Source organism: Scylla paramamosain, chromosome 5, assembly GCF_035594125.1.
Source record: "Scylla paramamosain isolate STU-SP2022 chromosome 5, ASM3559412v1, whole genome shotgun sequence".
NCBI lineage: Eukaryota > Metazoa > Arthropoda > Malacostraca > Decapoda > Portunidae > Scylla > Scylla paramamosain.
Window position 1 is genome coordinate 19,553,656 of NC_087155.1, and position 27,043 is coordinate 19,580,698.

General features: G+C 38.2%; 1 protein-coding gene across 7 annotated transcripts in view; it reads left to right on the top strand.

Moving 5' to 3' along the window:
* Nucleotides 1–22,765: 22,765 nt before the first annotated feature.
* LOC135100634 (ketosamine-3-kinase-like) overlaps nt 22,766–27,043 on the top strand; it is a 60,318-nt gene continuing 56,040 nt past the window's right edge. For 3 of the 7 annotated variants that reach the window (XR_010268849.1, XR_010268850.1, XM_064003705.1), the window contains exons 1-3: nt 22,775–22,865; nt 23,113–23,177; nt 25,913–26,067. Coding sequence is in view for 1 of the 7 variants with exons in the window: in XM_064003705.1 (XP_063859775.1) it covers nt 25,927–26,067 (141 nt within the window). In the remaining 6 variants the exon portion in view is untranslated. Of the gene's footprint in view, nt 22,866–23,112; nt 23,178–25,912; nt 26,068–27,043 lie in introns of all 7 variants that reach the window. The other 4 variants (XR_010268845.1, XR_010268848.1, XR_010268846.1 and 1 more) reach the window with 3 other exon arrangements.

Genomic DNA, 27,043 nt, shown 5'->3' on the forward strand with positions numbered 1-27,043 from the left:
GCGTTTTCGTGCTTACAACACACAAAAACACACAAAAGATACGTTTCTGGTAATGTTTTTTTTTTTTGTTTTCCCATATAGGGGGCTTTGCATACATCTTCGTTTTTTTTTTACCTAATAAAGTGAAAAAAAACACTGAATATACAAGTTTTTGGGTACCTAAAATGCTCAAAAACTCTTATAGTATATCTTTCTCGTAATGACTTTTGTTTCCCAATGTATTTTGCATATTGGCATTTTTCTACCTAACAAACTCAAAAAATGCACGTTTTTTTTTTTTTTTTGTAAAGTTATATTGTTTCTCCAACAAGTATTTTTTACAACTACTACAAAGAAAAGTAGAGAAGTGTATGAAGCCTGCATAAAGACAGTTTTAGCTGTGTGGATCTGCCCTGCCCCGCGTTGCATCCAGCCTCTCGCCCCGCGGTCAGCTCCTGCTATCCCTGCTTTTCGCCGTCTCCTGCCTTACTGCAGTGAGACTTCCAGCGACTCTGCTGCAGCAGCCGGCAAGCTGTAGCAATTCCAAACATTAATTTAGTAGGTGAGACAACCGTCTAGCTGACTCTACATTAACACATGTTAATTATACCACTTACTTAACACAATATTTAGTGGTAAATTAAATTACCCCTCACATTTATAATGCTTAAACATCCTTGTGGAGGACATGTGTAAAATATTTCTCAGCTACACAGATGTTTATTTTTTTCTTACTGTTAATGTTTTTTCTTGTAGTAACTTTATACCGATCTCAGTGCTCATCTTTATTTCTTTATACTTGTATCTCATTCTAATTGCGTTAAAAGCATCAGAGAACAAGGGTGCAGCACTTAAAAATAAATAAATAAATAAATAAAATAAATAAATGAAAAATCAAACGTGTAATCATATATGAATAAAAACACCAACTCTGAATTGCTTCAGTTAGCTGACGTATTTAACAAGCTACGCGGTTCGGATAAAACAGAGGAAAACTCTGCCGCTGTCGACGTAAGCCGTGACAGTAGGGGAGAAGTAAATAACTTAACTGGGGAAACTGATAATAATACTCGAGTGTTGAGAAGTGGTACCCAACACCTCAGAGTTCCTCTTACTTCTCTTACCCAAACTAACCTTTCTGTTACTTTGTTAACTGCATCAACTGCCACCATCTTTACACATCCAAATACTACAACTACACCTAGAGCTTCTGCTAGTCAAGCTAGTAATTAACCTCCCACACAAACTCCTCCTCCCTTTAAAATACTAACAATGGGTTCTAATATTCGTGAATTTTCAGGCACTGATCCAAGTTTCCCTGGCAGGGAATACGTAGGCCTTTGTGAGGCCACCATGACTCAGTGCGGCGTAGATGATGATTTGGATAAAATCTCATTCTTGCGCTCCCGCCTTCAACCAGGCTCATTAGCTTCTCAGTTAATGCAGGCAGGTGTATTCAAGAAACCCCAGGGTATGAAGGACTATCCAGCCTTCCGCAGCATCTTTTAAGCGGAATTTGGGGAAGATACAACAAACAACATGGTACAAAGTGTAGTCTCAGCAGTAGGGGCCATATTTACTGAAGGCCACTGCAAAGACCTGAGGGGAATGCAAGTGGTAGGGTACCGCACCGCCACTGACTTCGCCCAGTCTCTAAGAGACAATGGGTGGATACAAGGAGACAGCATGTCAGTTGCAAACGTGTTCCAGTTCCTTGAATTCTTTGTGGGTATGACACACCTTAATCCTAGACTTAGGAAGAGTTGTCTTTCTCTCACGGACGACCTTTACCAGTTTCTTGCCAAGGTGAGGAGAAAACTAGGGGAAACGAATGGCTTGACTGTCTTGTCAGTGGTCGCTGCTGTACCTAACACAGGTGATGAAGCCTTACAGCCTTCATTTGCAGCCATGGCAGTCAGGTAAAACCACTTACACTGGTACGCACTGTCAGCGAGAAGGACATTCCGCTGGAAAATGTTATGTACGTCTCAAAGATCAGCGTAAAGCGCAGAAAAATAAATCCAGTGTCTGGTGGAGCTTCAAAACTACCGCGCCAGAAGGAGACAGGCTCTTTGCATATCCCATACGTCCCTGCCTCCAGCACTGTTTTTTCCTCACCTAGTGGTACTTCTGGAGAAAGACGTTACTGTACATTACATGACAGTACAACCCATTCCACTCGTGATTGCTACACTGTCGCCAAACTGAAAAGCGGCCTGAGCCGTGGAACAGGTGGGTCTTCTTCGGGGAAAGCCGCGCGCCCTGCAAAACAAAAACCAGGGTAGGAAGATGTGTAACTCCAACAAACAATGCTGCAGCAGAGTTCGACGACGATACTGTCATCGCGTCTTTAGTGGCTGCCTACAGCCAAGCCAACATCATGGCTTTGTCAGCAAAAACGGGACCTATTAGGGCATCTTTTGCTGTGGATACCGGTGCGACGGTTAATGTGCTGTCTGAAAAGGCATACCGTGCACTTAAACGAGCATCGTATGGAAACCGATGGCTCTTACGTCCCAGTAACCTGCATCTCTTGGGTGTCATAAGTGACCCTCTGAACATTTTGGGAATTGTTCGCCTGCCCATTTGCTTTGGAAAAGGTACTTCCATTATCCGGATGGACTTTTATGTGGTGTCTAATTTTACCCTGCCTTCAGATGGCTTGTTGGGTCTGACGTCCATGAGAGCCAACCGTATGGTGATATACCCAGAGTACAGTACCGTGAAATTTCAGGGAAGAAGCTTCAGGGCATTGGATCAACCTATACCAATAGTTTCAAATTGGGAAAGGAAACACGAAAGTTTGGTCGGTACATTTCAAGCTTCGGCTGTGCCTACTGAACCAGCTACTCCCCCGGTGTCTAGTTCTGTTAAAGAAGGAACATCACTTATTTCAGAAAAGCGGTCTAACCCAACAACTAAGCTGAACCAGCCTCCTACCCAAATTAAACAAAACTATGTAAATGACCAAAATTGGAAGTGGAACGTTGTTAATGCCATGGTGATTGGGAATCACACCATTCCAGACCGAATGGCTGTACACATCCCCATGTCAGTCTCAAATACCACTGTAGGGTGTGACATCTGCCCTGAAGGCCCCAGTCAAGTAAAACGACTAGTTGTTGAGTCAACACTAAATACAATTCATGAGGGACACAGGACTTATGCTCTTGTGGTAAACACCACCGGAGGTCCAGTCAAACTTAAAAAGTGAGTATTGTTGAATCAAGCACTAGCTTATGACAAACCGGTTGTGTCTGAACCTGGAAATACCCAATGGTTTCGTGTCCTATTTGTACGGAACAAAAACCGACAAGTCGACTGCAACACAAATCCTTAATTCGTTTGTCACTACTGCAGACTATCCTGAGTTAAGACCGTCACTGTTGGAGCTTCTGAAGAAGTAGAGACATCATTTCTTTACCTGGAGAAAGTCTGGGTGTAACAGATAAAACAGAACGCTACATAAAACTAAAACCAGGTACCCAGCCTGTGTATATCCCAGCTTACCACCTGCCCCACAAGTAAAGGGAAGTAGTTAATAAAACGGTTGAGGAAATGCTGGAAGAAGGTGTAATTCAACATTCTAGGCCCCCCTGCAATTCACCTTTGTTTCTTGTTCCCTAAAAGGATGGAAACTTCGATCTGTAATTGACTTCAGGCGTGTAAAAGGACGATAGGTATCCTCTTCTAGTCCTAAGTGACCTGCTAATGTCTCTAGGGCGAGGAAAAAAAATTTTTTTGTAGCCTTGATTTACTTAGTAGCTACTGGCAGGTGCCAATGGCGCCAATGTCCCGGGAAGTAACTACTTTCAGTACCCTCAGCGGCCATTTTGTGAGTGGTTACGTATGCCATTCGGGCTAAAATCAGCCCCTATCACATTCCAAAGGATGGTAAATACCCTTTTTTTCCGGTATACTAGGCAAAAATGTCCATGCGTATCTAGATGGGATAATTTGTAACCAAGACCCGGAGTCTCACTTTAAATGCTTAGAAGCCGTACTCCTAAAGCTCAAAGGAGCTGGTCTCAAAATAAAAATCTCAAAATGTGAATTCCTTAAGGAAAAAAATTACCTTTTTAGGCCACTGTGTTGACGTGGACGGAATCCACACCTTGCGGGACAAAATCCATGCAATAACCAAGTTTCCACAACCTCGGAATGAAGATAATGTCCGTCCTTTCCTTGGGATGTATGGCTACTATAGGTCTTTCATTAAAAACTTTGCGACCTTAGCCTCACCTTTAAGAAAACTTCTGAAAAAGGGAATACCCTTCCACTGGAATGAAGCTGAAAATGCGAGCTTCCACACCAATGCCCCAATATTGGCCTTCCCAGATTATGAGGCTCCTTTCATCCTATGTACTGATGCCTCCACCAAAGGGCATGGTACAGCTTTAATGCAACCAGGCAACTGTGGTAAAAATCACGCAATTTCATTTGCAAGTAGAACTTTAACTGCTCCTCAACTAAACTATTCTGTAACTCATCAGAAGGCACTCGCCGTTGTTTGGGCTCCCAACAAATTCAGGGATATTATCCTAGGCTTTTTTTTTTTATGTAGGAGGGACACTGGCCAAGGACAACAAAAATCCAATAAAAGAAAAAAAATGCCCATTGAAATGCCAGTCCAATAAAAGGGTCAAAGCAGTAGTCAAAAATTGATGGATAAGTGTCTTGAAACCTCCCTCTTGAAGGAATTCAAGTCATAGGAAGGTGGAAATACAGAAGCAGGCAGGGAGTTCCAGAGTTTACCAGAGAAAGGGATGAATGATTGAGAATACTGGTTAACTCTTGCGTTAGAGAAGTGGACAGAATAGAGGTGAGAGAAAGAAGAAAGTTTTGTGCAGCGTGGCTGCGGGAAGAGGGGAGGCATGCAGTTAGCAAGATCAGAAGAGCAGTTGGCATGAAAATAGCGGTAGGAGACAGCTAGAGATGCAACATTGCAGCGGTGAGAGAGAGGCTGAAGACAGTCAGTTACAGAAGAGGAGTTCATGAGATGAAAAGCTTTTGATTCCACCCTGTCTAGAAGAGCAGTATGAGTGGAACCCCCCAGACATGTGAAGCATACTCCATACATGGACGGATAAGGCCCTTGTACAGAGTTAGCAGCTGAGGGGGTGAGAAAAACTGGCGGAGACGTCTCAGAACACCTAACTTCATAGAAGTTGTTTTAGCTAGAGATGAGATGTGAAGTTTCCAGTTCAGATTATAAGTAAAGGACAGACCGAGGATGTTCAGTGTAGAAGAGGGGTCCAGTTGAGTGTCACTAAAGAAGAGGGGCTAGTTGTCTGGAAGGTTGTGTCGAGTTTATAGAAGGAGGAATTGAGTTTTTGAGGCATTGAACAATACCAAGTTTGCTCAGTCCCAATCAGAAATTTTAGAAAGATAAAAAATCAAGCGTTCTGTGGCTTCCCTGCGTGAAATGTTTACATCCTGAAGGGTTGAACGTCTATGAAAAGACGTGGAAAAGTGCAGAGTGGTATCATCAGCGTAGGAGTGGATAGGACAAGAAGTTTGGTTTAGAAGATCATTAATGAATAATAAGAAGAGAGTAGGTGACAGGACAGAACCCTGAGGAACACCACTGTTAATAGATTCTGGAGAAGAACAGTGACCGTCTACCACAGCAGCAATAGAACGGTCAGAAAGGAAAGTTGAGATGAAGTTACAGAGAGAAGGATAGAAGCCGTAGGAGGGTAGTTTGGAAATCAAAGCTTTGTGCCAGACTCTATCAAAAGCTTTTGATATGTCCAAGGCAAAAGTTTCACCAAAATCTCTAAAAGAGGATGACCAAGACTCAGTAAGGAAAGCCAGAAGATCACCAGTAGAGCGGCGTTGACGGAAGCCATACTGGCGATCAGATAGAAGGCTGTGAAGTGATAGATGTTTAAGAATCTTCCTGTTGAGGATAGATTAAAAAACTTTAGATAGGCAGAAAATTAAAGCAATAGGACGGTAGTTTGTGGGATTAGAACGGTCACCCTTTTTAGGAACAGGCTGAATGTAGGCAAACTTCCAGCAAAAAGGAAAAGTAAATGTTGACAGACAGAGCTGAAAGAATTTGACTCGGCAAGGTGCAAGTAAGGAGGCACAGTTTCGGAGAACAATAGGAGGGACCCCATCAGGTCCATAAGCCTTCCGAGGGTTTAGGCCAGCAAGGGCATGGAAAACATCATTGCGAAGAATTTTAATAGGTAGCATGAAGTAGTCAGAGGGTGGAGGAGAGGGAGGAACAAGCCCTGAATCGTCCAAGGTAGAGTTTTTAGCAAAGGTTTCAGCGAAGAGTTCAGCTTTAGAAATAGATGTGATAGCAGTGTTGCCATCTGGTTGAAATAAAGGAGGGAAAGAAGAAGAAGCAAAGTTATTGGAGATATTTTTGGCTAGATGCCAGAAGTCACGAGGAGAGTTAGATCTTGAAAGGTTTTGACACTTTCTGTTAATGAAGGAGTTTTTGGCTAGTTGGAGAACAGACTTGACATGGTTCTGGGCAGAAATATAAAGTGCATGAGATTCTGGTGATGGAAGGCTTAAGTACCTTTTGTGGGCTACCTCACTATCATGTATAGCACGAGAACAAGCTGTGTTAAACCAAGGTTTGGAAGGTTTAGGTCGAGAAAAAGAGTGAGGAATGTACGCCTCAATGCCAGACATTATCACCTCTGTTATGCGCTCAGCACACAAAGACGGGTCTGTGACACGGAAACAGTAGTCATTCCAAGGAAAATCAGCAAAATACTTCCTCAGGTCCCCCCAACTAGCAGAGGCAAAACGCCAGAGGCACCTTCGCTTAGGGGGATCCTGAGGAGGGATTGGAGAGATAGGACAAGATACAGATATGATATTGTGATCGAAGGAGCCCAACAGACAAGAAAGGGTGACAGTATAAGCAGAAGGATTAGAGGTCAGGAAGAGGTCAAGAATGTTGGGTGTATCTCCAAGACGGATCAGAAATACGAGTAGGGTATTGCACCAATTGCTCTAGACCGTGGAGGATAGCAAAGTTGAAGGCTAGTTCACCAGGATGGTCAGGGAAGGGAGAGGAAAGCCAAAGCTGGTGATGAACATTGAAGTCTCCAAGAACGGAGATCTCTGCAAAAGGGAAGGGGGTTAGAATGTGCTCCACTTTGGAAGTTAAGTAGTCAAAGAATTTCTTGTAGTCAGAGGAGTTAGGTGAGAGGTATACAGCACAGATAAATTTAGTTTGAGAGTGACTCTGTAGTCGTAGCCAGATGGTGGAAAACTCGGAAGATTCAAGAGCGTGAGCACGAGAGCAGGTTAAGTCATTGTGCACATAAATGCAACATCCAGCTTTGGATCGAAAATGAGGATAGAGAAAGTAGGAGGGAACAAAAAAAGGGCTACTGCCAGTTGCCTCAGACACCTGAGTTTCAGTGAGGAAAAAAATGAGGTTTAGAAGAGGAGAGGTGGTGTTCTACAGATCGAAAATTAGATCTTAGACCGCGAATGTTGCAGAAGTTAATGAAGAAAAAGTTGAGAGGGGTGTCAAGACACTTAGGGTCGTCAACAGAAAGGCAGTCCGACCTGGGGACATTTATGGTCCCCTCCCCAGATGGGGACTCTGAGGCTGGTATAGGAGTCGCCGTTATAATTTTGAAAATTCTGAGTGAAGGGTGTGTGTGTTATTAGGTGCTTGTAGTTTTGTGTGGAGGAAGAGAGTTGTCTTTAGAGGGCAGGCTGTGACTGCCCCCTTGTGTTGTTAGACACAAAGGGAAACGTTCAGTGAGGTCACAGCTGGGTTTAATGATAAGTTTACAGCACCCCCTGAACAGTGCTTTAGACCTCACTGGGAGTAATTATCGTTTCGGCAGGTGTCTACTGCCTCCTTCTATAAACTACCTCCTATCCCATAACTTTTTACACTGATCATGCAGCTGTCACCAACCTCTTCAAAGGTATAAACCTCAGTGGTTGACTCGCGCGCTGATACTTAACAATACAGGAGTTTATCCCAATATTTAAGTACTTACCGAGCAAATGTACCGGGTAAATGTAGTTGCTGATGCCTTTTCTAGGAATGTACCTGTTGGAGCTGTAACAGATGTGCCACTGGAACATGAACATGAACCTGATCCCGTAATTCAAAATTTCACCATGCATGACTTAGCCAATGCTGAACATCAACATGATGTTTGGAGTAAAATCATATATGCTCTGTAATCAGACAATGAAACTAACATACCAATATTGCCAGTTCCTTTTTCACAATTTTTCTTGTCCCAGGATGGAGTGCTTTGTAGATATTGGCCTCAGAAAACAGATCCTGTGGCATTTGTAATAAATGAGTCATATGTACCAAGGGTATTGGAACTAATTCATGACACGGTTATAGCCGGTCATCCAGGAAAGGAACGTACTTTTTCTGCGGCCCATAGGAACTATTTTTTGGCCAACTATGCGTAAGGACATAGATGCATATGTAGCTAGATGTATAAAATGCGCCAAGCACAAGGGTATTGTGCCTCAACCAGCACCTGTCTTGGAATATCCACCTTCTGAACGAACTTGGGACGTAGTTGCTATAAACCTACTTGAACTTTCCGCTAGCCATCAGGGCTCTAAGTACCTCTTAGTAGCTGTAGATCACTTTTCTAGGTACATTGTCCTAGCCCCATTAGAAAATGCGATTGCACACGCTCTCATAGCAAACCTATTTTGTCCATTCACAACTCCTAGAACGTTGGTGAGTGACAATGGAGCGGAATTTCGCAACGCACTCCTTGCTGAAATTTGCAAGCAGTTCAGTATTAAACACATCTGCTAGGTAGTCCGCAAAACCTCGTCTATAACTTTGAGGACTATGCCAAAAAGCAGCTAATGGTTTTCTCTGATATACACCAAAAGGTGCAGTCTCGACTACGTGAGTCAAAAGCCGACATGAACTCGCAGCAACACAGGCGTTCTGCACCTGTCGTGACAAAAGTTGGCGACTCTGTAATGGTACGCATTCCCGAGAGAAATTCTAAACTTTCTCCTAAATTTGTGGGACCACGCCTGGTAGTTAAACAAATAAATGAAAACAAATTTGAGCTATTTGATCCTTGGTTAAATACTCTGAAAGTAGTACACAATGATCGTCTGAAAAAGACCAGTGCCAAGCCTGATTTAACCCTAGTGGAAAGCGCCAGACTGAGCAATGCCACTCGTCTTGACAATGACAGCTCAAACTCACAAACTAATACTTCTCATTCCTATGATCTTCGTTCTCGAAACTAAGATTTTTTTTCTTTGTTGCAGACATGCATGCCTACATATTTCTCTTCATCATGAGCTCTATTCTGGCTCTGGACCCTGCTCATCTCAAGCCCGGAGCTCTCACCCCCTATTTGGGACGAGTTTCCTTGGTAGAGGATGTCATTTGGGTCAGATATCCCTATACTGCTCTCTTAAAAATTACGAGAAGCCTGATGGAGGTCACAGAGCAACTGAATGCATCTCTAAATTATCTGCAGGCAGCCCCGACACTCAACCCAGCTCTTTTGGATCTTACGCATTCAAAGCTGATGTACCTGAATGTCAGCATCACTCTTGTCTTGGAAAACTACTGTCTCTGATGCTTCTAACCGCACGAAGCGAGGGTTGATTGATGGTACTGGGCATTTATCTCGCATGTTATTTGGAACTGCAATGAACAAAGACGTAGAGGAATTAAGGAAGAAATGTAATCAATTGACCTCCATAGCTTAATTAAACAATAAAGCTATTACTTTAAACTGCAGGAATATTGCCAGACTAGAATTGCATGTGCAAGATCTTGCTTTGTTTACTAATGTCATGAGGTCTTCCCTGAATAATGTACTAAAACAAGTTACTAACATGCAGGATATCTTAACAATGAATCAAGCATTGTCTATTCTGGAGAACACAGTTAACTCCCTTCTGCATACCAACCTTCTTGTTATTCAAAATTTGGTCGATGCAGCACGAAGTAGGGCGACTTCCTCTGTCTTCCAGGTGAAGGATCTTCTCCACACCTTTTACGTTGGAAAACATAATTTTAATTTAGCCCCCTTTGCCTCTCGGAGTATTTAACATTACTACCCCTACCTGGAGTCTGTGCTGACATATGACGCGGTAATTATCCATGTTCCTTTCCAGTCGCAGGATACTTTTGAAGTTCATCAAATTGAACTGTTCCCTTTTGAAATAAACGGAACAGTAATGATATTAAACTTGCCGCCATCAGTGCTCTTGATTGCAAAGGACTTCTCATTGTATGCTGTTGGTCTTTTGCCTGATTTACAAAAATGTCGGACCGAGTATCGTCATCTGTATCATTGTCCAGCATACCTATTTGCCTTCTTACCTATTACCGGCGGAATTTGTGAAGTAGTGCTGACCCAGACCGATGCTTCTAAGGCCTTGTCCTTGTGCCCTTATACTCAGCTGGCACCCAAACCACTCTTTCATCACAACTTCTTCGGTTTTCACTACTTGTACTTTACACAACCTGTATTTGTGTCAGTAGTTTGTCCTAATCATACCGAATATAGGGAAGTCACAGGGTATCTTGCTGTTCTCATAGCGTGTTACTTGCACTCCGCCCAACTGTCGACTTTCCCGTCAAAACTTCATCATGGTTTCACTGCAAACCTCTCCAATTTCATCATCTCTATGGAGACTCTCAGAAACCTCAACTTCTCCAGCATCAAATATGTTACTAATACCTTTTCTGAGTTCCAATTTTCTAATAACTCCGGTTTAGTGACCGTTGTTCGAGATTCATTACCTGTGTACCTGAGTCCTCCAGTATATTATCCATCTCTCATTGCTCCTGTCCTTTTAATCCTTATTATTGTGGTTTGTCTTATTTTTTTGTGTTAAGAAAGCCTTGACCTTGTATAATCACCTCGACGGGATCGTTAGGGCTAGCACTGTGAAAACACTACATGGTTAGGTTCATGTCTCTAGGCCATCGCGAGGGCGCGATGTGATAGGTGAACGAGCGATGTTAGACGCACTGGTTAGGTAGAGATATATTTATGTATTCTAATTAATACTTTATTTTTATGCAACTTATGTATGTATCGTCCCGTTTCATACAGGCTTGATACCCGTCTTGTTGGTCTGGATACGCGTCTCTTTCAATTGCCATACAGTGAACATGTGTATGTAATCTCCCACCTTGACAGTTACTAAAAATTGTAACAATAATTTTACGCTACTTTAATAGAGTACATCTGATTACTGACACACCTTACTAACCACAATAATTAAGTGTGTAAACAATTTCTTTGTCACTACCTGCAACCACTACCACGTCTCACATTGCCGGCTGGGAGCGACACTGGTTGGGAGGGTTACCGGCAGATCTCGCTTGGGTGGCGTGACGTTGACAAGTGTGAGCCGTGACTTCGTTGTGTGTGATTGACTCTGATGACTTTCGTGGTGGCTAAACTGGTGAAAGACTTCCCGGCAGTGTCTGAACACTTAGTGACTCGCCTTTCTTCACCTTGTGTATATAAATTGTATAAACTATCTTATACACTTAAGCCACAACACATGTAGTGTACTAATCCATAAACTAAAAAACTAAAATAAATCATTGACCGCTCGACCACTAACGCTGCTGCTCCTGAAGTTCTACCTCTGGCACTCATTACCTGCCAGATTACCTGTGGAACTTCATCCTGTCGTCACCCTGCCAGTGAGTCAACGACCCTGCCTTTTCCTGGTGACTCAACAGGTATATGCTATCTGTGTCGGTGAAATCGACTGGTGCAGGTAACATGAAACCAATTAAATTTTGTATATATAATGTGGTAATGTTATTGATTCATTCGACGACATGTAGAAGAAAGTTGAGGGTAGAATAACGATTTTTTTTTTTTTTTTTTTTTTTTTTTGCGGGTAGGGGAATTTTGGAGACACTGAAAAACTTGCAAATTTTAATATTTTTTTAGATTTATCAAGGTCTATCAATAGTAAGTTTTCCATTCTATAACATACCGACGGATATTTTCTTAATACGAAATATCTATTGTGTTATAAGGCCGACATTTTTCCTGAATCAACAAGTCTCTATCTTGAAAACTAGTTAACCGATCTTAATGAGATTCTGCATTTATAATATTGTTATATTACTCCTTCAGATTTTGATACATGAAACTAATATGCACAATATTTCAATCCCCCCAAAAAAACCTTTGTATGCCTTTCTCAATTTTTCTTTATGGCAAATGAATCAATAACATAACAACATTATATATGCAAAATTTCATAAATCGAAAAATCTTGAGTCATGCATGAAAAGATTTTTTTGGGGGGGCCTTAATATGAACAAGACTAGCTCCGCATATCTTGTGCATAATAATTAACATAACCTCACTATATGTGCAAAATATCATATATATATATATATATATATATATATATATATATATATATATATATATATATATATATATATATATATATATATATATATATATATATATATATAACTTTTTCCGCTACCAAAGTAGTTTTAGTCTCTGTGGAGAAAGGATAAAGATGCCTAGTTAAAACTCACTTTGGTTTCAATATTCACGAGTTTACGTAAAAACAAAAACAAAACAAAAAATCCGGTTTTTCTTGTAAAATAAGCAAAAAACAAAAAAAAATCCGGTTTTTCTTGTAAAATAAGCATGTAGGAGAGAGAGAGAGAGAGAGAGAGAGAGAGAGAGAGAGAGAGAGAGAGAGAGTGGAAAGTCAACGGAATTTCTCACGCCTTCTCTTACATCATGCCTTTCTTGCTCGGAATGTGCCTCTGACTCAAGTTGCTATCTGAAAATCTAATTGACATAGGTGATTTCTGATTTAATCATAATAATTGTTGGAAAATATACGCCTGAATTGACGCTTTATTTATAATTCTACGAGAACTATCATCAAAGTTGTGATTTTTTATTATTATCATTCTCTTTACTCTCTGTGTGCCTGATATCAAAATTTCATGGACTATATATAAATATATATATATATATATATATATATATATATATATATATATATATATATATATATATATATATATATATATATATATATATATATATATATGTGTGTGTGTGTGTGTGTGTGTGTGTGTGTGTGTGTGTGTGTGTGTGAATTTTATGGTTAAACATATTATTTTATATTTTCGTTATTATCTTCCCAATGTAATCTATAAAGATGGCGTAGTGTGAAGGAATATAATAAATAAAATTATAACCAAAAATATTATATAAAGAAAAATGGTGTCATTGATTCTACAATTTTCTATCTTAAAAACTAATAGACCGATTTCTATGATATTTTTTTTTTTTATATATATATAATGCAGTGATGTTAATTATTAAGCACAAGATTTACGGGGCTAGTATTTTTCACATTCAAGCCAAAAAAATAAAAATAAAAAATAAAAACTTTTATGCCTTACTCGACATTTTCCGATTGATGATATTTTGCATACATAATGTTATGTTACTGGTTCATTCGCCATTTAGAAAAAATCGAATGAGGCATATATATATATATATATATATATATATATATATATATATATATATATATATATATATATATATATATATATATATATATATATATATATATATATATATATATATATATATATATATATATATATATATATATATATATATATATATATATATATATATATATATATATATATATATATATTTTTTTTTTTTTTTTTTTTTTTTTTTTATATTGTGAGTATTTCGTGTATCACAAGCTGAACCAATAATATAACAACATTATATATGGAAAATCTCATTAAAATCAGTCAAATAGTTTTTGAGATAGAGCTTTGTTGATTCAGTAAAAATGTCTATGTTTGAGGCCTCATAACACAATAACTATTTCTTATTAAGAAAATAGCTGTCAATATGTTGTAAAATGATAAAAGTAGTATTCATAGTCCTTGATAAATCTGAAAATAATAATAATAGTAATAATAATAATAATAAAGTATGCAAGTTTCGTAATGTCTAAAAAAAAAAAAAAAAAAAGAACTAAAAAAAAATGTTATGCCCCCCTTAATTTTCTGCTATGAATTTTCTGCGTTTATAGAAAAACAGTATAATTTTACCATCAATGTGTATTTGTAGTGTTTTTGAGACTGTTACATAGAAACATGCCAAATTTAACCTCTTATGGAATTTTTTTTTTTTTGGGGGGGGATCTTAGGTACCAAAACGCTAAACCCTATATAGGGAATAAAAAAAAAAAAAAAAACATTACCAAAAATGTGTCTTTATAGTGTTTTTCAGTTTCTTACGTAACAAAACGTTAAAATGCATGCAAAACACCCTTTATGGAGGAACAGAATAAGATCACTAAAAACGAGTATTTTAAATGTTTCTAAGCTCGTTAGGTACAAAAAAAAAAAGAAAAAAAAATGCATGGAACGCACCCCATATAAGGGATTGAAAGGACATTACGAGAAACGTTTACTATTTGAGCCTCTTAAGTACCAAATTTTAAAACGCATGAATAGCACTCTATATGAAAAAACAGAACATTACTTAAAACGTGTCATTTGAATGTATTTCACATTGTTAGGTGCCATAACACCAAAATACATGCAAAGCACTCTATATTAGGAAGTGAAAAGTTTTTACGTGTAGTATGAGTGCTTTAGAGCTTCTCAGATACCAAAACTCTGAAAAAAAAAAAAAAAACATGAATTGCACTCTATATGGAGAAACAGAACAACCTAACCATAAACATGTATTTTGTGTTTTTTTTTTTTCAGATTATGTAAAAAAAACGCCAAAATACATGAAAAGTACCCTATACGGCGGAAAGGAAAATGCATTACGAGAAAAGTGTATTATGAGAGTTTTTTGAGCTTCTCAGATAACAAAACGCTTAAATGCATGAATAGCACTCTGTATGGAGAAACAATAACATTATCAAAAATGTGTATTTTGAGTGTATTTCACATTGTAGGTACTAAAACGTCAAAATGCATGTAAAGTAACATAATTTGGAAAACAAAATAGTATTTAAAAAAAAAAGTGTCTATCGTTTACTTACGTTCCAAAACGCTAAAACGCATGTTAAAAACCCTTTATGAAGAAAAGTATTAATTTATCAAAAACATGTATTTTGAGAGTTATTGAGCTTGTTCAGGAGAAAAACCGAAAATACTCTGCATGAAAAAAAAAAAAAAGACTAAGAAATATATTATGATTTTTTTTTTAACTTTCATAAGCATTAAAACGTATAAATAGCACTCTGTATATGAACACTACAAAAAAAAAAAAAAAATGTATTTTGAGTGCTTTTCACATTGTTAGGTACCAAAACGCCATAATGCATGTAAAGCCTATTATATGGGGAAAAGAAATGACATTAAGAGATGTGTGTCTTTTTAATGATTTTGAGCGTGTTGAGAAATATTCAAAACACACGATTTTGGTAATGCTATTTTCTATTCCCGCATAAGGTGATTTACATGCATTTAGCGTTTTGGCGTAGGCACCAAAACATGATTTACGTGAATTTAGCGTTTTGGTGTAAGCAACAAAACCTTAAATGCATGTAAATCACTTTATACAGGATTAGAAAATAACATTGGCAAAATCGTGTGTTTTGAGTATTTTTCAACTTCTTAAGTACCAAAACTCTAAAACACAAGCGAAACACCGTTTATTGAGTAACAGAGTATCATCACCGAAGACAAGTATTTTGAGTGTTTTTGAGCTTTTTACATACAAAAAAAGCAATAATGTATGCAAACAACACTATATGAGGAAACGAAAGGAGTTTATGAGAAACATGTACGAGTATAGTGAGAGCTTTTGAGTTTCATGCTAAAACGCATGAACAGAAGAAAGCAACAATATTACCTTAAACGTATATTTTTTTGTGTATTTCACATTGTTAGCTACCAAAACGCCAAAATGCATGCAAAGCACAGTATATAAGGAAAGAAAACGAGATCTCCAGAAACATGTCTTTTGAGGGTTTATGAGTGTGCTAGGCACCAAAAAGCTAAAAGCATGGAAAGCATCCTATATATATATATATATATATATATATATATATATATATATATATATATATATATATATATATATATATATATATATATATATATATATATATATATATAAAAGAAAAAGTCTCTATACAGTGTTTTTTACCAAAACGCTAAAAAGCATGCAAAAAGAAAAAAAAAAATATGAAGAACCAATATAACTTTACCCAAATCATGTATTTTGAGAGTTTTTGAGTTTGTTATGTAGAAAAACGCGAAAATACATGCACAGTATTCTATATGGGGAAACGAAAAAAAAATGACGAGAAACGTGTTTTATGTGTTTTTTGATATTCGGTACTAAAACGAGTATTTGGAGATAGAAAATAAAATTAACAAAAACTTGTATTTTGAGTGCTTTTCACATTGATAGGTACCAAAATTCCAAAATGCATGCAAGACACTATATGTGGGGAAAGCAAACGACATTTCCAAAGACGTTTCTTTAAAGTTTATGAGCGTATTAGGCAGAAAACACTAAAAAGAACGGAAAGCTCGATATATGGGAAAAACAACTTACCAAAAATGCGTCTTTGTTTTTGTGTTTTCGTGTTTTTTAACTTTTTACGTATCAAAACGCGAAGACGCATGCAAAACACCCTTTATGGAGTAGCAGTATAATATTACCAAAGACAAGTATTTAGAGTATTTTTGAGTTTGTTACGTATGAAAATGCCAAAATGCATGTAAAGTACTTTATATGGGGAAAGGAAAAGACATTACGTGACACGTGTATTATCAGTGTTTTTTGAGTTTCTAAATATAAAACGCTAAAACGCATAAATAGTACTCTATATTGATAAACAGAACAACATTACCAAAAATGTGTGTTTTGAGCGTATATAACATTATTAGGTGACAACACTAAAATGCATGCAAAAGCACCCTATATGGGGAAACGAAAAGTAATTACAAGAAACCAGTATTATGAGTGTTTTTGAGCTTCTTAGGTACCAAAACGCTTAAACACATAAATAGCACTCTATATAGAGAAACAGAGCAGCATTACCAAAAAGAGGTTTTTGAGTGTAATTCATCTTCTTACGTATCAAAAGGCTAAAACGCATGCAAACACCTTTAATGCAGAAAAAGAATAACATTACCCAAAAAAATACTTTGAGGTTTGAGCTTATTACATAAAAAAAATAAAAAAAACGCCAAAATTCCTACAAAAGATTCTACGTGGGGAAAGAAAAAGACATTATGAGAAACGTGTGATATAAATGTTTTTGAGCTTCTTAGATACCATATTGCGAAAACGCTATAATAGTATTCTATATGGAGAGACATAATAGCATTACCAAAAACGTGCATTTTGATTGTTTTTTTTTCACATAGTTAGGTACAAAAATGACAAATGCACGTAAACCATCCTATATGGGGAAAGGAAGCGACATTTCCAGAAGTTTGTCGTTTGAGTGTTTATGGGCGTATTAGGCACCAAAACGATAAAAAAAAAAAAAATGGAAAACTTCCTATATGGAAAAAAAAAAAAAAACATTACCAAAAACGTGCCTTTTGACGGTTTTTTGGCTATTTACCTACCAAAGCGCTAAAACTCGTGCAAAAAAAAAAAAAGTTGGGAAATAGTATATAAAAAAAAAAAACGTATATTATGAGTGTTTTTGAGCTTTTTACCTAGAAAAATGACAAAATGTATGCAAAGTACTCTAAAAGGTGAAACGAAAAGACGTTACGAGAAACGTGTATTATCAATGTTTTTTTGAGTTTCTTAGGTATCAAAACGTTTAAACGCATGAAAACGAACATTACCAAAAACGTGTATTTTGATTATACTTCACATTGTTATAATCCATATCACCAAAATGCATGCAAAGTTCCCTATATTGGGAAACGGAAAGTCATTACGATTTACGTGTATTTTAAGTGCTTTTGAGCTTCTTAGGTACCGAAACGCTGAAACACATAAATAGCATGCTATACGGAGAATCATTACCACAAGCAAGTATTTTGAGTATTTTGAGCTTGTTACGTAATAAAAATGCATGTAAAGTACTCTGAATGGGGAAAGGAAAAGACATTACAACAAAAGTTTATTATGAGTGATATATTAGGGAACGAAAATGCATTATGAGAAACGTGCACTATAGGTATTTTGAGCATCTTAGGCACCAAAACGGTATAAACATTAATAGCACTCTATATGGAGAAAGAGAACAAATTAACAAAAACGTGTATTTTGAATGTATTTCACATTGCTAGATGCCAAAACGGCAGAACGGCATACAAAGCACCTTATATGGGGAAATTAAACGAAATCACAAGAAACGTATCTATATTTGTTCCAGATCGCACCGATAGTAACGTTTCACTTAACCAGGTCTTTCCAGTTAATATTTTTGAGCATCTTTTCGCAATTATTGTATGTCATATTTGCTAGTTGTTTAACTTTCCTCATGATATTTTCTTTGTGTGTCTTGAAATAATTTTTGCTGTCAATTACGGTAATTCACAAGTACTTACTTGAAGCTGTCTGTTGCCTTAATAGTTCTTATGATTGTTTTTTCTCTCAGATTAAATATTACAATGTTGCTCTTGTCTTTATTTATTTCCAGTCCATATTTTCTGCTTATCTGCATCAGTTCTTGTATGTTTCTCTCTGCTGATTCTATACTATTTCCCAATAATAGTTCATCATCCACAAAATATAGTGTTGATCTTACATCTCTAGTCTTCATAGCCGCCTTCTCTTTCTTCTAGGTGCTGTATAATTTTGTATGTTATTAGCTTGAATGATGTAGTTGACCCTGTACAACCATGTCGTATCCTACATGTTACGTCTATGTCTACTTTCTTGTCGTCCTTCAAGTCAATAATGGTTTTATCCTCTGTATACATTTTTGTTACTATATCAATTATTGTTCTTGAGTCTAGTACGTATTTCATTAGTATCTCTATAAGTTTGTCTCATTTTATGCTAAATGCGCTTTTGAGAAGTCTACCGTTGTTAAAATTAGTGGTTTCTTCATCTTGTATGAGTTTTTAGTGCAATATCTCAGTATCAAAAGGTTGTTCTCCACTTTTCCTCCGTCTGTAAAACCTGCCTGTGTGTCTTTTTACAGCTCATTATTCTTTATGTGGTCTTCTATTGCTTCTCTAATGACAGCCATGACTAATTTATATGATATATTTACTAGAGCTATTGGTCTATGTTCATTTGCTTTTGGTTTGCTTTTCGTAGACACCATCACTGTCCTTGATTCTTTCCAAGTCTTTGGTATATTTCCACTTTCAAGTAAGTCTTATTTTTTTGTAGTTCCGTCAGTAGTTGTTTGCTATTTAGAAATACTTTGTATATTTCAGGAATTTGTCCGTCAGTCGGCATAAGATCAAGATCAAGGTCATCAGTAGGTAGAAGAAAGAATGTATGTAAACCATGGTGGAATGATGAAATCAGAGCGGCTAGGAAGGAGCGAAAGAGAATGAGTAGACAGTGTAGATGGCTGAGGAAAAAGAGGCATGAAAGCGATGAGGCAGAGAATGAGTATCTGAATGCATGGGCAGCGTATGTGAAGCAGCAGCGGTTGACGAGACGAATGATAATGAATGCTAAAGTGAAGAGTGAAAGGAGCGTGATTCAATCTTTAAGGGAGAAAGGTATGGAAGGTGGCCGTGAATGGTACAAGTTCATGAGAGGTGAGAATATGTCAGGCAGTGTTGGTGTGGAGAGTCTAAAAGTGGAGGGTGTAGTTATAACAGAGAAGGATGGAATCAGGGAGGCAATCAAAGGGTTCTGGGAAGAAGTAGGTGGGGTAGGTGAGATGTTTAGTGTGAGAGAAGAATGTGTAACACTGGAAAGGAAGAATGCAGATGAACTGGATGAAAGAATCAGTAGGGATGAAGTGGAGAGGTGTGTGAGAAGGCAGAAGAATGGCAAGGCAGCAGGTCCAGATGATATACCCTATGAGTTCTACAAGAATGGTGGGGAGGTAGTGATAGACAGAATGACTGAGTTATTCAACCGAGTGTGGGATGAAGAGAGAGTGCCAAGAAAGTGGAATGAGAGCCGAGTGTGTCTGTTACATAAGGGAGGATTTAAGAGTAAGAATGAGCTGAAGAACTACAGGCCAATTGCATTAGTGAATACAGTAGGTAAAGTTTTCAGTGCAGTGTTGAATGAGAGACTGTGTAAATGGATTGAGAGAGCTGGAGTGCTGGGTGAAGAACAGAATGGTTTTCGTAGGGACAGGAGAGCTGAGGACAATATGTTTGTGGTGAATGAAATGATTGAGAAGAAAAAGAAGGATGGGGGTAAATTGTACCTAGGTTTTTTGGATATAGAGAAAGCTTATGATAGAGTGAACAGAGAAATGTTAGGTAGAGTCTTAGAAAAGATTGGATTGAGTGCAAAGATAGTTAACGTAGTGCAAAGTATGTATGTGGACACAAGAGCTAGATACAGGCTAGGAGACATAGAAACAGACTGGGTGAAGAGTGAGAGAGGAGTTAGGCAGGGCTGTATATTGTCACCAACCCTTTTTAGCCTGTATACAGAGGAGCTAGCAGCCAGGATGAGAAGAATGAATGTAGGGGTAAGTGTGGGGAATGATAAAGTATGTGTGCTCCTTTATGCAGATGATGTAGTTGTTATGAGTGAATCGGCAGATGAGCTTCAAAGTTTGTTGGATGTAGTGGATGGCTATGGTAAAGACTTTGGAGTAAGGTTTAGCAGTGAGAAAAGCAAAGTAATGATTGTGAATAGATCAGAGGATGAAAGTAATGTGGTATGGAGACTTGGAGAGAATGAGTTGAGACAGGTGCAAGAATACAAGTACTTAGGGATGTGGATGAGTCCTAGTGGGTGTGCAAAGGCAAAGAATGAAAAGATAAGTATGCTAAACCAGTGGGTAGGTCGATTGGGAAGCGCGGCAAGGATGAGAGCAAGTAAGTATGATGTGTTGAGAGAAGTGTGGAAGAGTGTGGCTGTGCCATGTATAATGTATGGTATGGATGTGATTGCATGGAATGAAAGTGAAATTGATAAGTTAGAAGTGGGCCAGAACAAAGTAGCAAGGATGGCACTGAGTGCACCGAGGTGCACAGCAGTTGAAGCCTTGAGAGGTGACATGGGATGGAGCACCTTCAGAGAAAGACTGACAAAAGCCACACTTAGGTACAAGATTAGGCTTGAGAGAATGGATGATGCAAGAATAGCAAGGAAGGTGTACCTGTGGAATGAAAGTGGAAGCAAATGGAGGAAGAGATGCATGAGAATGACAGACAGGAATGGATTGCAAGTTGTGTGGGCGATAAGAATGGCTGGGAGGAATCAAAATGAGCGTGAATGGGTGGTAACAAGAGGAGGAAGAGTGGGAGCCGAATGGGATGTGAGAAAATGGAAGAATGAGATAGACAAAGAAGTGAAATGTGTGGGACTGAATGAATGGAAGAATGAGATGGAAAGAAAGAAGACCCTGGAATGGTACAAGGAGAAAGAGGCCCCGAGGTATGAAAGGTGGTATGATGGAAGCCTGGGCGGTGATCTTCTCTTCCGAGCGAGGGCACAGTGTATGGATGTGAATGCAAGGAGTTACAGGTGGTCTGAGTCCCGCAGCAAAGTGTGCCAGATGTGTGACATGGGAGAGGATGAGACGGTGGAACATGTGGTGCTGGAGTGTGTGCAGTATGCCAGAGACAGGAATGAGATGATGCAAGTGATACTGACTGAGTTAGGGCATGATAGGAATGAAAGAGTGGAGAAGACAGGAAAGGAATGGATGGTGTTGTTGCTGGGACTGGGTAGAGAGGCCAATGAAAGGATGATTGAGGCGGTGAAAGAGTTTCTGGAGAGAATGTGGCGTGCCAGGTGTATGAACAATTAGGATAGAGGATGCTGTTCGTTTCTCCTTTTTTTTTCCCCCTTTCTACAGGAGTTGCCGATCCAAAGGCCTGGCTCAGGAGTGATCCTGTGCCACCTGTACCATCAAGATCAAGATCAAGATCAAGGCACACTTAGGTACAAGAATAGGATTGAGAGAGTGGATGATGCAAGAATAGCAAGGAAGGTGTACCTATGGAATGAAAGTGGAAGCAAATGGAGGAAGAGGTGCATGAGAATGACAGACAGGAATGGACTGCAAGTTGTGTGGACGATAAGAATGGGTGGGAGAAATAAAAATGAACGTGAATGAGTGGTAACAAGAGGAAGCTGAGTGGGAACTGAATGGGATGTGAAAAAAATGGAAGAATGAGATAGACAAAGAAGTGAAATGTGTGGGACTGAATGAATGGAAGAATGAGATGGAAAGAAAGAAGACCCTGGAATGGTACAAAGAGAAAGGAGCCCCGAGGTATGAAAGGTGGTATGATGGAAGCCTCTGGGATCTTCAATTCCGAGCGAGGGCACATTGTATGGATGTAAACGCAAGGAGTTACAGATGGTCTGAGTTCCGTAGGAAAGTGTGCCAGATGTGTGACATGGGAGAAGATGAGACATGGAACATGTGGTGCTGGAATGTGTGAAGTATACCAGAGACAGGAATGAAATGATGCAAGTGATACTGACTGAGTTAGGACATGATAGGAATGAAAGAGTGGAGAAGACAGGAAAGGAGTGGATGGTTTTGTTGCTGGGACTGTGTACAGAGGCTAATGAAAGAATGATTGAGGCGGTGAAAGAGTTTCTGAGAAGTATGTGGCGTGCCAGATGTAGGAACAATTAGTGTAGAGGATGCTGTTCGTTTCTCTTTTTTTTTTTTTTTTCTTCCCTTCTACAGGAGTTGCCGATCCAAAGGCCTGGCATAGGAGTGATCCCGAGCCATCTGTACTATCAAGATCATGATCAAGATCAATCTAGATACAGGATATTTGGGTAAGTCCTTTTTATTTCTTATGCAACGTACACTGTCATGCTTCCAAGATGTTTCCAGAGTGAAGTTGAGATGTTTTCTATTTTTTCCATATGGAGTGTTACGATGGTTGTGCCTGTGGGGCGCCTCTTCATGAACCTAAAGGCTCCTCCAGCTTGCCACAATTCAGCAAGCCCTGAGTGGATTTAGGATTTTGTAATAATTGACGTATTTGTCATGACATCTAGTTTTCACCTATTTTTTTACCAGGTAGGATCACTCTGCCTGGCACTCAGGTTTCACCAGGCCAAAGTAGACAACGCATTTGTCAAAACGTAAGTGTGGAACATGATCCTGGATGATAGTGTGAAGGTGGCATGATGAAAAGTTAACACCTTGTTAACTTGTTTAACGTTGCCTTAATTGTTCTTTTATTGTATTTTCTTTTTCCTCTGATTTTTCATACTCTGATTGCTCATTTAGGAATAGGATATTATTGCAGTTTCAACCAATACACCGTAAGTAATTATAACCCTTCGCAGGGTCTGCAACTCGTTGTTTGGTGCATTTTTATCACCATTTTATCCTGTCAGAAATTAATGGTAACTTAAGATGAGAATTTCGAAGGTTTAAGTCAATTCTAGCTTAGATCCACCATTCGTCGCTCGTAGGATAGTGTGTTCATATGTTTGTTATCAATGGTGCGCATGCCCAATGGCGAAGTGACTATGATGAAATGGGGTTACCTGCTACTAATCAGGTCACACAGAAATTTGTTGCACAATCACATACAGGAACGTGTGTTTAGAGGAGGAAGGAGCATCCGGGACTGTGCTGCGTCAGTTAAACTGTGGCTACGTGGAAGAGACTTGTGCTGGCAGTTTACCGCCAGTTCTTTCAACTTCTTAAGATATTTTTAGTTAAATAATTACTGTTGGTATGTGGTGATTACTGACAGAATGTAGGAAGTTACAAAATGTTAGTTACTTTACCTTATGGGGCTGTTTAGTTAGGTTAGGTAATGTTAGGGTTGTAACCTTTAGGGGGAGGGGTTCAGGAGGGGCGAAGCTTCCCCGGTTAGGTTAAGTTAGGTTATGTTAAGTTAGGATAGCGTAGAAATTTCCCATTTTCGAAATATGTAGTTTGTCATCCTTAGACTTTTCATGAATGTCAAAAATACCTCATTTTGGCTTCCCCACCCCAAAAACCCAGCATTCCTACCAGAAGATGGGAGTATTGGTTGAAACTGCAAGTTTAATGGGAATTGGTTGGGTTTATATCTATTCCATTATTTTACTGCTTCTATCTTTTATCCGTATTCATAGTTCCTTTAAGTTTTATCCAAACTTGAAGTGATTTGATTTGTTCACTGTGTTCAGATTTTCAGATATTTTTTTCCTTTTCTTTCTATTTTTTTTTTTTTTTTTTGCAGGATCTCCATATTCTTCTCTGTCACACCTTTCACACCTTTCAAATCCAGCAGTCTGAAAGGAAATATATTAATTAGTAGTGAAGATATAGCAAAAAGAAGCAGACAAACAAATTAAGGATTGTTGTAAGAATGTCATTGCACTAAAATAATTACACTTACAATGAAGAGCATGTAGGTACCATTGATAAAATGGTTGAACTTATCCATATAAAATTTTATCTAATTTAAGCTAATTTAGTTAGTCTTAATTTTTTAATGACCAAATGGATGTAAATCAGGTGCCAGACAGAAAACCAGTCCCACTACCCTACCTTATATAGACTCCTGTCATTGCTTAGGGTAAAGATTTATTTGCACATGTGCACATGCAAATGGATATTTAAAAAAATTTTTAGCCTGAGTGTATATCCACAAGTTTTTTTTGTTTTATGGTTTATTCATGGAAACATCATGAGTATTATCAATGAATATTAATTATTCTGTTATTGGACTTAATCTTAATTTATTCATAGATCTCATGATAATCAGAAGCACCAAAGACAGTGATGTCTTATGGCTGCCTAAGGTATGGCTGGCTGGGCCTTGGCTTGCTGCTCAGTTAATCATGGACAACTGTTGTGATGGATTTGTATAAATCATCTTGTCAGCATGCTGTGTTCCGTAACATAAACCTTAATGAAGAGGCTTGACTTTGTGACATGTTTTGTGGGAAGAACCTAAACTTTTGGGCAAGGTACTGAAAAATAAGTTGCTAAACTTATAAGTTAATGTAACTATTAAGTTATTGTTTCTGCATATTTGCACTCATATTTCAAGGATTTTAGGTGCAAAATTATCCTAAGCATGCCATTTCTTTCAGCCTCCTCACTTTACTTACACTGGAAGATAGGTTTGGTGAGCATTATGTGGGTGATCTTGAGCCATGCAGTGATCACAGAAAGATTGGCAGCATGTGATTCAAACTTTGGTCATCCCTATATCTCTCTATCTATATCTGTCTATCTATGGTGGCATAGTTAGGGAAAGGGTTGAGTGGGTGGTGCAGGAAAGAGTTGGGGGGGCCCCAACTGCATTGAACCAGCTTTTGGGGGGGTGGGGGGGACAGCTTGCAAAAAGGTTGAAAACCTTTGATATAGAATAAGAGAGAAAACCCTATCCTATTTGAGATTGTTCCATTTTATTCATCCTGTTATTTATTACTCATTGTAAAGTAAATTATTTGTGTGAGAGAATGAGAGGTGTTGATCAGAGTATTGGTAGGTGAAGGGTTTGGTGAGGGCAGGATGGCAGGTCATGTGTTGCTGCCATCATCAGTCATGTAAATGGTGTTTTAGGTATTAGCTTGGTAGCTTGTGATCAAAGGATGAAACAAAAATAGGCAAGAAACATATTTGGTTTCTAGAAGCCTATTGCATATTTACTGAGTTATCTTGCTGAAAAGCATCATTGTTGCTAAATGTGAATTGGTGAAGTTAATATTAAATTAATTAATTAGGATTAGGATAATCTTGGCATGATGTATGAGGGTGCAATATAATAATGGTTAGGTAAATTTTGGACTTTAGACTGTGGTTAGGAAGAGATTACTGTATAGTTGTCTGATCAATGTCACCTCTGCATGGACTTTGCCTTTACCAGGGTGAGACGGAGCCATGTTTGCTGCAATCAAGGAGGCCCTGGGCACCTCTGTCTTGGAGGGCACAGGGAGGGGTGGCGGTGGCTGCATCAATGAGGGGGAGGTGTACCGCACTGACACTGGGAAGGTGTTTCTGAAAAAGAATTCAAAAGAAAAGGTAAATTTCATTAGCTTCTAATTATAGACTCTTGAAGGTAAGTTGAAGGTTTAGACTGCATACATTTTTTGTGGCTATGTTATGCTGAAATTTGTGGTAGATAAAGAAAGCAGTTTTTCAGTATAGACAAACATCAGTTACAAAAGGATCTTTTATTTTGTTATTTGGTTTATTTATTTTATATTTTTATCACCTTTATTGTCTAAAAACAATGCACTGTCTGTCTCTCAAATACAGAAGCAATGTGTTGTATTCCAGTCGATCAGTGGTGCCTTCTTGGGCAACATTTTTTTCAGCCATTGAGTGATGTATAGTGCCTTCCATTTCAAATATCATGGCCAAACCAATAAAGTGTTTCTAAGTGGTGCACATGTAGAGAAGATATATGATTATATTAAGACTCATTTGTGAATGGTAAGGAATTGTTTTGGATGCTTTGAGTGGCATGAAATGATCCAGCAGAGACTCTTCACAGATAATGTTTGCTTTATATATTTTAAAACCAAATAAGCATTTACAGCACAATTTTATAGATTTTGATGGTGTTGGGATGTGATGACCACAACAAGGTGGTCTAGACTCAGCTCTATATAGTGCAGTCATCTCATGTGGGTAAGCATTATATATGCAGTCCCAAGATATGAGGCATAGAATGCATGTCTCCATTCTCCCTGTATGTCATGGGAAGTAAGTGAAAGGAGTGGAGGAAGGAGACTAAGACCCTTCTTTTGGAGTTTTTCTCAACAGTGAGACAAGGCATAAAGGAGAGGGGGAGATATGACCTGAACCATACTGGTTGGGTCAATGTGTCACAGGGATTGGGTTAAGGTTGATTGATATTTCTTTGTTTTAATTAAAAGGTTTATTTAAATTTTTGGAGTATTTATTTAAAGTTGGTAATGAATTACTTTCACTTTGATTTAGTTTATTGTTCATTTTAGCTTTGATTTAACTGTTGCTAATAGATATAGAAATA